The sequence below is a fragment of the Coenobita brevimanus genome, chromosome 57 (assembly GCF_032717465.1).
Source record: "Coenobita brevimanus isolate Jiangsu-jjx chromosome 57, ASM3271746v2, whole genome shotgun sequence".
Classification (NCBI taxonomy): domain Eukaryota; kingdom Metazoa; phylum Arthropoda; class Malacostraca; order Decapoda; family Coenobitidae; genus Coenobita; species Coenobita brevimanus.
The window spans coordinates 19,309,830-19,322,329 of NC_137010.1; the positions used below are offsets into that span (position 1 = coordinate 19,309,830).

The following is a 12,500-nucleotide window of genomic DNA, read 5'->3' on the forward strand; positions in this document are numbered from 1 at the left end:
AAAGAAGTAAAAGAAGCAGGGAGATGAATCGAGAGTGAAAGATAAGACTGGAGAAGTACGTACCAGTAGGGAAATTATTACGATGGTGAAGCAGACGCAGGACATGAAGAATATGGAGAAGAATTGTGAGTAAGGGAGAAATGGAAGAATTATACGCTTGAGTTGTTAGGACATTAGAGGAGGAGGAGGAGGAGGAGGAGGAATATAAAGGAAAGTAAACAGCAACAGACCTTATGGTCCTTTCGTGGCTGATTGTTACAGAGTAGACTATGATTACAAAATCTAATTCTGCATGCTGAAGGATAAAGATAGTAATGCAAGAAGGCTCCCCCCGCCTCCAAACCCTCCAATTAAAACTGGTATGAGAAAGTGAGAAAGACCACCATGCAGCATGGAAAAACTGACCTGGAAATTTCATGGTTAAGACTGAAAAGGAAAAGTTATATTCCATAATACTTCATCTATAAGCTACCTGTACGAGAAAGTAATAAAGGAGGGGGAGGAGGAGGAGGAGGAGGAGGAGGAGGAGGAGGAATAGGAGGAGGAGGAACAGCAGCAGCAACACCAACAACAACAACTATTACTGCAACTACAACAATAAGGCGAAAAATAATAAATAAATACCGCATACTGAATAGGAAAAAATGCAGAATAAAAAAAATGAGACAAGAAGAATCTGAAGAAGAATAAACAGATCTTAGGAAAACGAAGGAAATACAATGAAGAACGTATAAGACGGAGGAGGAGGAGGAGGAAGGTGGAGGCGGATAAACATGAATACAAAAAAAAATATGAATAATGAAAAGTGAAGTAGGAAGGCTGACACCAAAAACATGGCCACCAACTCAAACTTAGATGAACAGAGGCAAACCAGAACATAAAACTCTCGTAAAGGCCAACCAAACAGGAGATACGAAAATGACCTCAATTAATCAACTCAAAGCCGTCTGTGTATCTGTCAAGACGCCTGGTGGTTTAGTGGTTTAAAGCGCTAGGCGGGGTGAAGGTCATTTGCAAGGCTCTTAGAGTCCCCATATATTGTGCTATACTTTTTTCGTTTCAATCTGGTCTAAAATCTCTCTCTCTCTCTCTCTCTCTCTCTCTCTCTCTCTCTCTCTCTCTCTCTCTCTCTCTCTCTCTCTCTCCATCCTGAGTATTTACATGTAACAAGAGATCATTAGATTAGATGCTAATCACGAAAAAGTGCTCCAGAATGGATGCAGAGCCGAAGTAGTTTTTTTTCTTCTTTTTTCCCCCCTACCACAGAGCTACGTGTAATAAGCTGCAAAAGGAAGAAACTCTAATACACCACCCTGTTCTCGGTCTACCCCACCTTCTCCTTCCAGCCACTCCGCTTTAACATAACTGCTTCCATTTATTCCATATATTAGTTTTCTCGGTCTAACCACCCCCCCTTCCTTCTTCCGAACATCCCACTTTAACATACCGGTACCCTTCCTCACACGCTTCCTCTACACCTCACCCCTCTACCTTGCTCCTGGTCCACCCCTTCTCTTCCCTCCAACCACCGGACTTGCATATACATTTCTCCATACTTTCCTCTGCCTTGCTCTCCGTCTACCCCTTCTCCTTCTCAGAACCACCCAACTTACATATGCGCCTCTTTATGTTCTCCCCTGCCGTGCTCTCGGTCTGCCCCTTCTCCTTCCAACCACTCCACTTTAATGTAATCTCCCTCATACACTCTCTTAACTCACCCCTTGGTCTTACCTTTTCATCTTCCCTCCACCACACTTTCATACACTCCCCTGCCTTTCCCCTCCACTTAACTCTTAGTCTACCCCTCCTTCCTCCAAACATTTCACTCTAACCCTCTCATGGTCGAAGCATGCATAGTACTGTATTCCCACTAACTTCAGACGATTTCATTCAGCTTACAGTGTCAATCCAGCTTCAGTGTTGGTGCTCGGGACAACTAGTATTTTACTCCGGTTAACGCCACACGATCTGATTCAGCTGGGAGTGACTCATACAAGCCTGAGGGTTAATACTGTAACAGCTAACCCTTATATAGTTGGAAAAACTCTAGCATATTATTCTAGTTATAAGTTAGCCGATTTCATTTAACTAAGAGTGAGTCATGGGAGCCTGGTTGTTGATAAACCCTTTCTCATAAACTCAACTACCTCACCCCCCCATTTTTTTCTCGGCCCCTCTCTTTCCTCCCTCAACCCCCTCTCCCCTCTCACCTTGTCACCTCTCCTTGTACGCCCATAAAGGCTATAAAATTATTCAGATTATGCAATTAATTATTCAGACGACAGGTAGCTAATTAGACAGACAGGTGTGGGGCCTCACCTGTCCTGCACCTCATTAGGGATTTGTTTTTACCTGGTGATGTGGGAATAATTGAGAGGAGGAGCAGACGAGGGTCGAGAAAATAGTGGAAGGGGAAGACAAAAGAAAACGCAACTAAAAGCGAGTTATAAGGTTTAATTTAACTGTCTGAGATATTTAGAGAAGAACAGAAGACAGAAAGAAGCTGATGGATTAATATGGATATTTGTGATGTTCACAGAAGGAGGAGAGAAAAACTGGAAACGAAACTGATGGATAAGAATCAGTACAGGAAGACCAAAAAATGAAGTGAAAAGAGAGGAAGCACAGTCACGAGTCACAGTTTCTGTTTACCTACCATCGTCCCATGGCTGAAGGGAAGGGTTTTACACCGAATGAAGCCTCAGTTTTTGGCAATTGGATTTTTTTTTTTTCTGCGCAAGAACAGTGTCATCGTCGACTATTACTCGTGCAGTTTCACAAAGCCTCGAGTCACCATATTATTTATCGACTATAATATCTTCGTTCGGTGTCAGACCCCGACTAAATTTTACTTCAAGCCAAAGGATGATAAGGGTGATCAAAAACTATGACTCACAAGTGTGCAGAAGCGAGGGTGATTTGGAGTGGCAGCAGGAAGGTGTGCTTGTAAAATCAGGAGGGGAGGATCGAGAACGGGGATAAAACTGAGGATTAGGTGAGGAAGAGTGGTTTGGACACGTGATGAGGGAATGAGGAGTGGAAGGGCAGGGAGGTGGGGTACATACTGGAGGGCTGATTGAGTGACAGGAGTGAATGGTGATGTGTTATATAGCGGTTTGACGGATTTATTTTTTTTTAGTTACTGGACGAACCCTGGTATTAGATACAGTCAGATTTTGATAAATAGATGGATAGACAAATACAGATATAGAAAGAAAAATAGAAGATATATTGACTATGCCAGATACAGATAGACTGACAGATAGAGAGAAATATATTGGGAGTTAAACAGAATTTTTTTTTTTTTTTCAAAGTATCAACAGCAAACTACTACTGACATCCATTTTTTCTGTTCTTACACTAATCTCTCTCTCTCTCTCTCTCTCTCTCTCTCTCTCTCTCTCTCTCTCAAACTTCCCTGATAACCAAGAGTCGATTCCACCAAACTTGAGTCTCTCCGGTTGCCTTAACTTCCCCTGTGTCGCCTCCGGAATACAACTTGCCTTGCATTTTTCAAGATGGTGTCAAGATTTTTCCAAGTTTCTTTTGATACTGCAGGAATTTTTAGCGATTTTTTTCTCCAAACTTATTATTATTTTTTTTTCATGATTCTTCAAGACTGTGACTCTCTGGACAGCTATTTCAATTCCATGCCAGATTTTTTTTTTTTTTTTTTCAGAGTAATGCAAAATTACTCAACTTTTTACATACTTTTTTCAAGACATAAATCTCGGCATTTTTTCAAATATGTCCAATATTTTCTAAGAATCTCCATTTTTTTGGTGTGTGTGTATCCGTGATTATTTTAAAGAGAATTTTGGGCTGCAGTAGTAGTAATGGTTGGCTTAATAGCAATGTTCTGGCAGCACCGTACTAGTTCACATGACAGTAGTGGTGGTGGTGGCTGAAGCGGTAATGGTGGTAGTGGTGGCTGAAGTGGTAATGATGGTAGTGGTGGCTGAAGTGGTAATGGTGGTAGTGGTGGCTGAAGTGGTAATGATGGTAGTGGTGGCTGAAGTGGTAATGGTGGTAGTGGTGGCTGAAGTGGTAATGGTGGTAGTGGTGGCTGAAGTGGTAATGGTGGTAGTGGTGGCTGAAGTGGTAATGGTGGTAGTGGTGGCTGAAGTGGTAATGGTGGTAGTGGTGGCTGAAGCGGTAATGGTGGTAGTGGTGGCTGAAGCGGTAATGGTGGTAGTGGTGGCTGAAGTGGTAATGGTGGTAGTGGTGGCTGAAGTGGTAATGATGGTAGTGGTGGCTGAAGTGGTAATGATGGTAGTGGTGGCTGAAGCGGTAATGGTGGTAGTGGTGGCTGAAGTGGTAATGGTGGTAGTGGTGGCTGAAGTGGTAATGATGGTAGTCGCAAAAATGGTAGTAAGTGATAACAGTAGTCCCTGTAACAGTCATTAATAATAGTCGGGTTATACTGCTGTTGTTACCGATGATGTTGTGGTTACAGTGGATAGATAGATAGACAGACTTATAAATTGTAGCAGCAGCGGCAGCGGCGGCGGCGGCGGCGGCGACAGAGGCAGAGGCAGCAGCAGCAGCAGTAGTAGTAGTAATAGTAGTAGCTGTGATGTGTAGTGGTGGTACTTTAGTAGACGTCGTGACAGTAGTAGCAGTTAGGGTACTTGCAGCAGCTGTGGTAGTAGCAGTGGTCGTAGTTGTCCTGGTAGTAATGGTAGTGTGGTGAACGTAGTAGTGGTGTAGTGTGGAAATTGTGGCCAATCTGGCAGTAGCAGCAGTGTGGTAACAGTGATCGTGTAGTAGTTGTGGTGAATGTGGTAGTTGTGGTAGTGTGGTAATACTGGCAGTCGTGGTGAATGTAGTAGTAGTGGTAGTGAGGTAATAGTGGTAGTTGTGGTGAATGTAATAGTAGTGGTGGTGTGGTAATAGTGGTAGTCGTGGTGAATGTAGTAGCAGTGGTAGTGTGGTAATAGTGGTAGTTGTGGTGAATGTAACAGTAGTGGTAGTGTGGTAATAGTGGCAGTCGTGGTGACTGTAATAGTAGTGGTAGTGTGGTAATAGTGGTAGTTGTGGTTAATGTAACAGTAGTGGAAGTGTAGTAGTTGTGGTAATTGTGGTGATATGTAGTAGCAGTAGTAGTGTGGTAATAGTGGTAGTCGTGGTGAATGTAATAGTAGTGGTGGTGTGGTAACAGTGGTAGTCGTGGTGAATGTAATAGTAGTGGTAGTGTGGTAATAGTGGTAGTCGTGGTGAATGTGACAGTTGTGGTAGTGTGGTAATAGTGGTAGTCGTGGTGAATGTGACAGCTGTGGTAGTGTGGTAACAGTGGTAGTCGTGGTGAATGTAACAGTAGTGGTAGTGTGGTAGTGTGGTAGTTGTGGTGGCTGTATCGGTTCATCGGGAATGTTGTAATTGCCGAGGCCCTGTGAAGCCAAGCGTAGGGGAGGCAGGGAGGCAGGGGCAGGCACGAGAGAGAAGGGTGAAGTAGGGTGAGGGAGAGTGAGGCAGGGGGTAGGGTGAGACGGGGAGGCATGAGAGAGAAGGGTGAAGCAGGGTGAGGGAGGGTGAGGCAGGGGGAGGCATGAGAGAGAAGGGTGAAGCAGGGTGAAGGAGAGTGAGACAGGGGGTAGGGTGAGACAAGGTTAAGCAGGGGGAGTCAAGGGGAATCGGGGGAGGCAAGGGGAGTATGGTGAGGCAGGGGAAGACAGGATAAGGTAGGGGGAGGCAGGGGGAGGTAGAGCGAGACAGGGGAAGGCAGAGGCAAAGGCAGCGTAGAGGGAGTAAGGTAGAAAAAGGCAAAGTAAGGGAGACAGGTAGAACGAGGTACTGGTGAGACACAGTGAGGCAGGGTGAAGATGAGTAGGAAAGAGAGAGGAAGGGTGAAGAATGGTGAGTAATGCGAGGAAGGGTGGGAAAGGGTGAGGAAGGTTAAGGGAAGGGAAGGTGGGAATCAGGTGGCAGGGTGGTGATGCTAACAGTGGGAAAAATGGGTGTGGCAGGGGAGCGACAAGAGAGAGAGAGAGAGAGAGAGAGAGAGAGAGAGAAACAAGATGTTGCACTTCCCTTTCCCAGCCAGCACAGAGGTCACGAGGTCAGGCGGTGCCAGGTCACGTGGGGGGGGGGGCTTAGGTGACATCATAGTTACTGGGAGGCTAGGTTAAGCAAAGGGCAGTCGGGGTAGGTTAGGTCAGGTCAGGGCAGGCGGGGTTAGGTCAGGTTGTCAGATTAAGTTAAGTTAGGTTAGGATGGGTTGGATTGGGTTGGGTTGGGTAAAGTTAAATCGGATCGGATCAAGTCAGGTCGGGTTGGGTTGGATTTGGTTAGGGCAGGGCAGATAAAGTTAGGTTAGGTTAGGTCAGGGCAAATAAGGCAGGGTAGGTTAGGTTAGGGTAGGTTAACTTAAGAAAGGTTAGGTTAGGTGTGGCTTCATCTGAGTTATTTCATCCATCCATACCGTTATTTTCCTCACGACTGTCAACCTACCTTTCAACTCTGCATCATCTACGTAACATTCGCGCTTTAGTTCTCTTCCATTAACTTACTAATACCCATACATTTTCAGAACTAATCATTTCTCTTTTCTTTAAACTCCGGACCATCTGCGTACCCTCCGCGCTTGAATTGCCTCGTTCACCTCTTCCTCTTCATTTTTCCTTTGCGCCTGAACCGTTATTACTTTTCATCATTTATTTTTTCGTAATCCTCCACAAACCCCTTAAGTACTTCGCACCATCTGTGTACCCTCCGCGCTTGAATTGTCTTGTTCACCTCTCCCTCTTCATTTTTCCTTTGTGGCTGGACCGTTATTACTTTCCATATTTTCTTTTCTTTTTTTTTCGTAATCCTCCACAAACCCTTTAGGTACTTGGCATCACCTGTGTCTCTCGCGCTTGAATCGTCAGTCCTTTCCACTGTTTGATTACTTATTTCTTGATATTTTCTTCTTTTCCGTATCAGCTGTGTGACTTCCGTGCTTTACCTTTCAGCATTACCTCCGTTAACCCTTAATATCCAATATATATATATATATATATATATATATATATATATATATATATATATATATATATTTCCCCCCCCCCAAAAGCCAGACGATTTCATTCAACTTAGGAGTCAGCCTCTCGTACTGGAGGGGTTAATAAGGCATATATGTAACTCCTCCATTTCGGAAAGCCTAACCTAAGATAAACAAAATCGTCTGGAGATGCCAGGAATAATACTGTACATATATTTTTTAGGTCACTGTACGGGTCACTGGTATTTCAACTTTTTTCCTTCCCGATTCTTTAAACCTCTGTTACCTGTGTAGTTTCCGCTTTTTTTCCACCTTAATCCCTCATACTGGTATCTTAAACTTTCTTCCCTCTTTCCTTTAAACTCCGCATCACTTATGTGGCCTCCGCGCTTAACCCCTCTACCACGATGACGACTTGTGTGTGTTTGACCTCATTAGCCCGGTGGAGGTAATTTTGCTTTTATTTTTGCCACCTCCAGACCATCTTATTTGGGCAAACCTGTGGCAGCGAAGTGGTCAGAAGCAATCTCTACCGCTCTCCCTTGCTATCAAACGTCTCTCCCTGTATAAACAAAATCGTCAGGCAGCAGACAAAGTAAAGACAAAAATATATCTTCGGGATCAACGTGTTACTCTTGCCCTATACACGAGTTTGTGCAATTTAGGAGGGCGTTCTCGCAATGAAGGGGTTAATGAAGGCTGTATGTAACCCCTGCAGTGCGTAAAGTCTCTCCAAGTTGAGTAAAGTCGTTTAGAGACAGCAAGACTAAAATAAGAGACGTCCTCGAGCTAAACAGGCTAAACAGTGAGCGACTATATATGGTCCTAATGGGAGTTAATATACCGCTATATTAGCTGCTTATTTTTGGTCTTCAGGTCCCGCATCACCTGTGCAGCTTCCGCGCTTGAACTACCTCCCTTTCAGCTTAAATAACTTATTAAGATGAACGATTACATTTTTAAATCATGCCACCACAAGTCCATTTTATTCCAATCCTTTCCCTCCAGTAGTGCCGGGATTAATGAACCCTACATCTTATCCTTCCAGTCTGAAAAGCCTTTGGTAGCCTGAATGAAGTCGCCTGCAGACAGCTTGAATAAAACACAAAAGATGTCCTCGTGATGAAGGAGTTAATCTCTTACTGGCATTTTTATTATGACTTTCTTTTCTTTAAACTCCACACCATCTGTTTTTTTTTACTCTTTTCTTCAGCATATTATCTCATATATAAAGTGTTTTTTCTTTATTTTCCATATCTCCTGTCCAGCTTCAGCTCTTGAATTGTCTTCCAGTTTAATTTCTCTTACCGGCATTTTTACTATTATCCTCTCTTCCAAATTCTCAACCAGCCTAAAAACTCCTTACCACCTGTGTAGCTTCCGCGCTTGATCTACCGGTATGTTTATTTTTAACTGGTTTAATCAAGTTCCAGCATGACAGCTCATAATTATTAGCCAGTCTTAAAACTCCGCATCACCTGTACAGCTTCCGCGCCTGTACGTCATTCAGTATAGCTTATCAAACCGTCGTCCTTCACCCGTATATAAACTGACAGATCTTTTTTCTCCTATCACTCACACTCCACATCATCTGTGCAGCTTCCGCGCTTGATAGAGGCTACTGCATATACCAGGGTGAATGAGTAGGGCTGGGTGTGTACAGATGCTTGAGGTTAGCCTGATAGAAATAACTGATGTTTATCCTGTTTTATATGCTCATCATCATCTGTACGGCTTCCGCACTTGAACGGCTTCTATTCAGTGACAAAGTTTTTCAGCGGTATTTCAACACAACTTTTTTTTTTTGTACTCCGCATTACTCATACAGCTTCCGCGCTTGATAGGAGTTTATATATACGTATATTAGGGGTTACAGCGAGGTAGTTGGTGCAAAGGTATATGAGGAAAACACACACACACACACACACACACACACACACACACACACACCTTTCTTTACGTAGCTAATCTCATCTTTTATACTCAGCATCACTTATATATCCTCCTCGCTTGAAAAGAGCCTCTGTTACGCACATAAACTGTATGTCGCAGGAAAAGTCGGGTGTGTACAGATGTTTGGGGAGAGCCAGACACACGGGCAGGCGGACACAACACTGAGGGAAGCACCGAAACGATAGAGAACCGTCCTATTTATACATTTTTTTTTTTTTCCGCTTATAAACTCCGCACCACTCAAACAGCTTCCGCGCTTGGGAGGTGAAGCGTCTGTATACAAGAGGTCAGGAGCGAGGCAGGGTGCGTACAGGTGCTTTAGCCAGACGGACGGGCAGGCAGGAAGGCATGCAGACAGGCAGACACCTTGTTGGGGATATCTGGGTACTAGCGGGCGTTGTCAGGCTATACTGCAGACACCACACCTACTGTTCTCTCTCTCTCTCTCTCTCTCTCTCTCTGCTTTATTATTATCTTACATTTCTCCATATCTATCTAGTCCTCTCTCTCTCTCTCTCTCTCTCTCTCTCTCTCTCTCTCTCTCTCTCTCTCTCTCTCTCAAGGCTAGTCTAATATCACTGTCTAGTCCATGTAAAGACGAAGATGAACAGAGGCAGGGGAGAGGGAAAGGAAGGAGGAGGGAAGCAAATAAGGATGAAGGGAGGGAGGGAGGGGAACGAAGAAGATGGGGAGGAAGAAAGGAGGAATGAGGGAGGGACGATAAATGTAGGGAGGGAGGGAAAGATGAAAGAAGGAAACGAGGAAATGATGGAGGGAAGGAAATAAGGAGGGAAGAGTAAGAATAAATGAAGGAATGAAGGAAGTAAGGAAGGAGAGAGGATGAAACGACCGAAGAAAAAAAGGAAGAGGGAAAGAAAAGGAAAAAAAGAAAATAAGCTAATGGAGAAAGAGAACGAAAGGGGGGAAGAGGAGAAAAAAGTTAAATGAAATGATTGCGTTAGCTTGGAATGGAAGAAAGGCGAGAGAGAGAGAGAGAGAGAGAGAGAGAGAGAGAGAGAGAGAGAGAGAGATAGAGAGAAAGAGACAGAGAGAGAGAGAGAGAGAGAGAGAGAGAGAGAGAGAGAGAGAGAGCAAGGGAAAATTAGAGCCTGGAGAGAGGGGAGAGGGAGATAGACCTAGAATTTCAATTACGCCCGACCAGGTAATACTCCCCTTTACTAGAGCTCTCTCCCTCTCTCTCTCTCTCTCTCTCACACACACACATACACACACACACACACACACACACACACACACACACACACACACACACACACACACTGATCTCGCTATATTATCTTAATTTACCGGTTTGTCGAGTCTGACATAACTAAACACGAAACTAAAATAAAACAGGTGAATCACGACTAAAGCACGTAGAAAATGAAAGATGGCGGATTTTCAATTTCAGTTCTGTTTTTCCTATTGGCTTTTATCTGAGGCGAGATCTATCGTAGTGAAGGGATTACAACAAGCTTTTTAAACCCCTTACTATGCTGTCATGCCTTTTACTTTTTTTTTTTTTTTAACCCAAAATTGATATCATTCATATATGGCAAGCCCTCGCTGTCATGGGGATAGAAGCTGCCTCCATTAACCCCTTCACGACCAGCGGTTACTTAATGGCTGCCTCCACCACAGGATATGCTGCAGGTTAAGGGATACGTCTGGTAGTGAAGGAGTGAATAAACGACATGATAAGCGGTAACACCCAGCCCAATCAGACTCTGGCCAGCTGCACGGTCCCGGGCTTGGCTACTGTAGTTCAGAAAATTTAAGGGTAGGTGACCGGCCTACGCCCTTGTTGGCTGTCTGTATAGCTACGAAAAAACCTCCAGCCGTATATCTTGACCCTTTCACTACATGGTGATTCTTAAAACACACACACACACACACACACACACACACAAACATTTATATATAGTAAAGAAAAAATTTAACACTCATCATGGTATACAGATGAAAATCTCCAGAAACTTACGGGAGATGTGTTGTAGTGAAGGGAATGATGAATACTACAGTACATGATTATACTCTAATGTCTTCAAGTGGTGGTACCGGTATGACCAGGTAATGGAGCTGCCCAGTTATACAAGTCCCTCAATCCCCTCCTATACTCGGAAGGGATAATAGTGGACTGCACTAAAGGACAAATTTAGTCCGCAGTCCATCGGGTTCATGTTAAAATAAGCCAGGCGTTACAAGTACAACTGCTGCTACTATTACCTCTCCAGCCCGAGAACAGTATAAACCTGAAGAAAACTGAGGGAACCAGGAATGAAGCAAGAAAAACCGTCCTCGGGCTGAAGGGCATAAAACAACCAGACCACCACCGTCTTATATTTATCTAGAACAAAAACTACCATGAGTAATCTACCCAGCAAAAACAGGTGCTTGCGGTATTAAAGATCTCTCTCTCTCTCTCTCTCTCTCTCCATCTTTCTGCATATCTATCTTTATCTGCGTCTGTCCACAACTTTTCTTCTATCTCAAAATCTCCGTTCACCTGTCATTCCGTCTCATTTTCTACTCACTGCGTCTTTATTCCCCCCCCTTCTGTGTGTGTGTGTGTGTGTGTGTGTGTGTGTGTGTGTGTGTGTGTGTGTGTGTGTGTGTGTGTGTGTGTGTGTGTGTGTGTGTGTCCACAGTTGACCCCCTCGGATTTCGACGTGCCATACATCAAAAGACGCGGAATGGCGAGGCGACAACGACGGTGTAAATTATAATTGTTTATGGACAGTTGAGGGCCAGCCAGGCGAGCTTTGGTGCACGATTTTTCGCCAGACATAAGGAACACTCTACAAGCTATACCGATGTGTGGAATGAGCTGAAATTTCCCATGGGCACGTTCAGTATGTCAAAGCAGGTCCATGTCAAGCTTGGTGTCAGTGCGTGTCTCGGGGGCAAGTGCTTAGCAGCCCGAAAAGTGTTTGCATACTGCTATTCCGGCACGATGCTGGTACGTGGTCGACTAGATGCACGTGGACTAAAATAATGCACACCACACACACACCTCTGACACACCCCACACCCCAGACACCCTTGACACACCTCCCCTACCCCTTAATACATCCTCCATAAGGCCTGGGCCTCATCCTTCAAAACTGTACAGTGAGTGAGTTCGGGACAAACACTGGGTTTGGTAGCTAGAACCCCATACCAACCACTGGGTCAGGGAATGATGTAGTTGAGAAAAATAAATAAAATACACCACTACTATGAAACTGAACTTTTGTGCACACTTAAATACGCAGGTAAGTCGCTGACAGAACAAGGCCTCTGTATCCGTTTTCATGCATATCACCAATAAACATTATAAGAGTACTTATATGATTTAATTCACTTTCTTAAATCTTTATCAATATATCCATCAGTGACTGTCATCAACATGCTTTAGTCCAAACAACGCTGGCTGGGATGCGTCTAAAAACAAGCGTAACAAGACGAAGGCTGGCCATGACTAACCTGTATCTCCTGAATGAGCTCCTGTTCGTCCAGCAGCACAACCTTACAGTGGTGGGTGCGGCTCTTGTCACCAAAGCACTTCATCCTGGTGGTGGTGGGG

General features: G+C 44.3%; 1 protein-coding gene across 1 annotated transcript in view; it reads right to left on the reverse strand.

Moving 5' to 3' along the window:
- LOC145401919 (uncharacterized) overlaps positions 1–12,484 on the reverse strand; it is a 492,294-nt gene extending 479,810 nt beyond the window's left edge. The window contains exon 1 of the mRNA XM_080274025.1: positions 12,401–12,484. Coding sequence (XP_080130151.1) covers positions 12,401–12,484 — 84 coding nt within the window. The remainder of the gene's footprint in view (positions 1–12,400) is intronic.
- Positions 12,485–12,500: the final 16 nt, after the last annotated feature.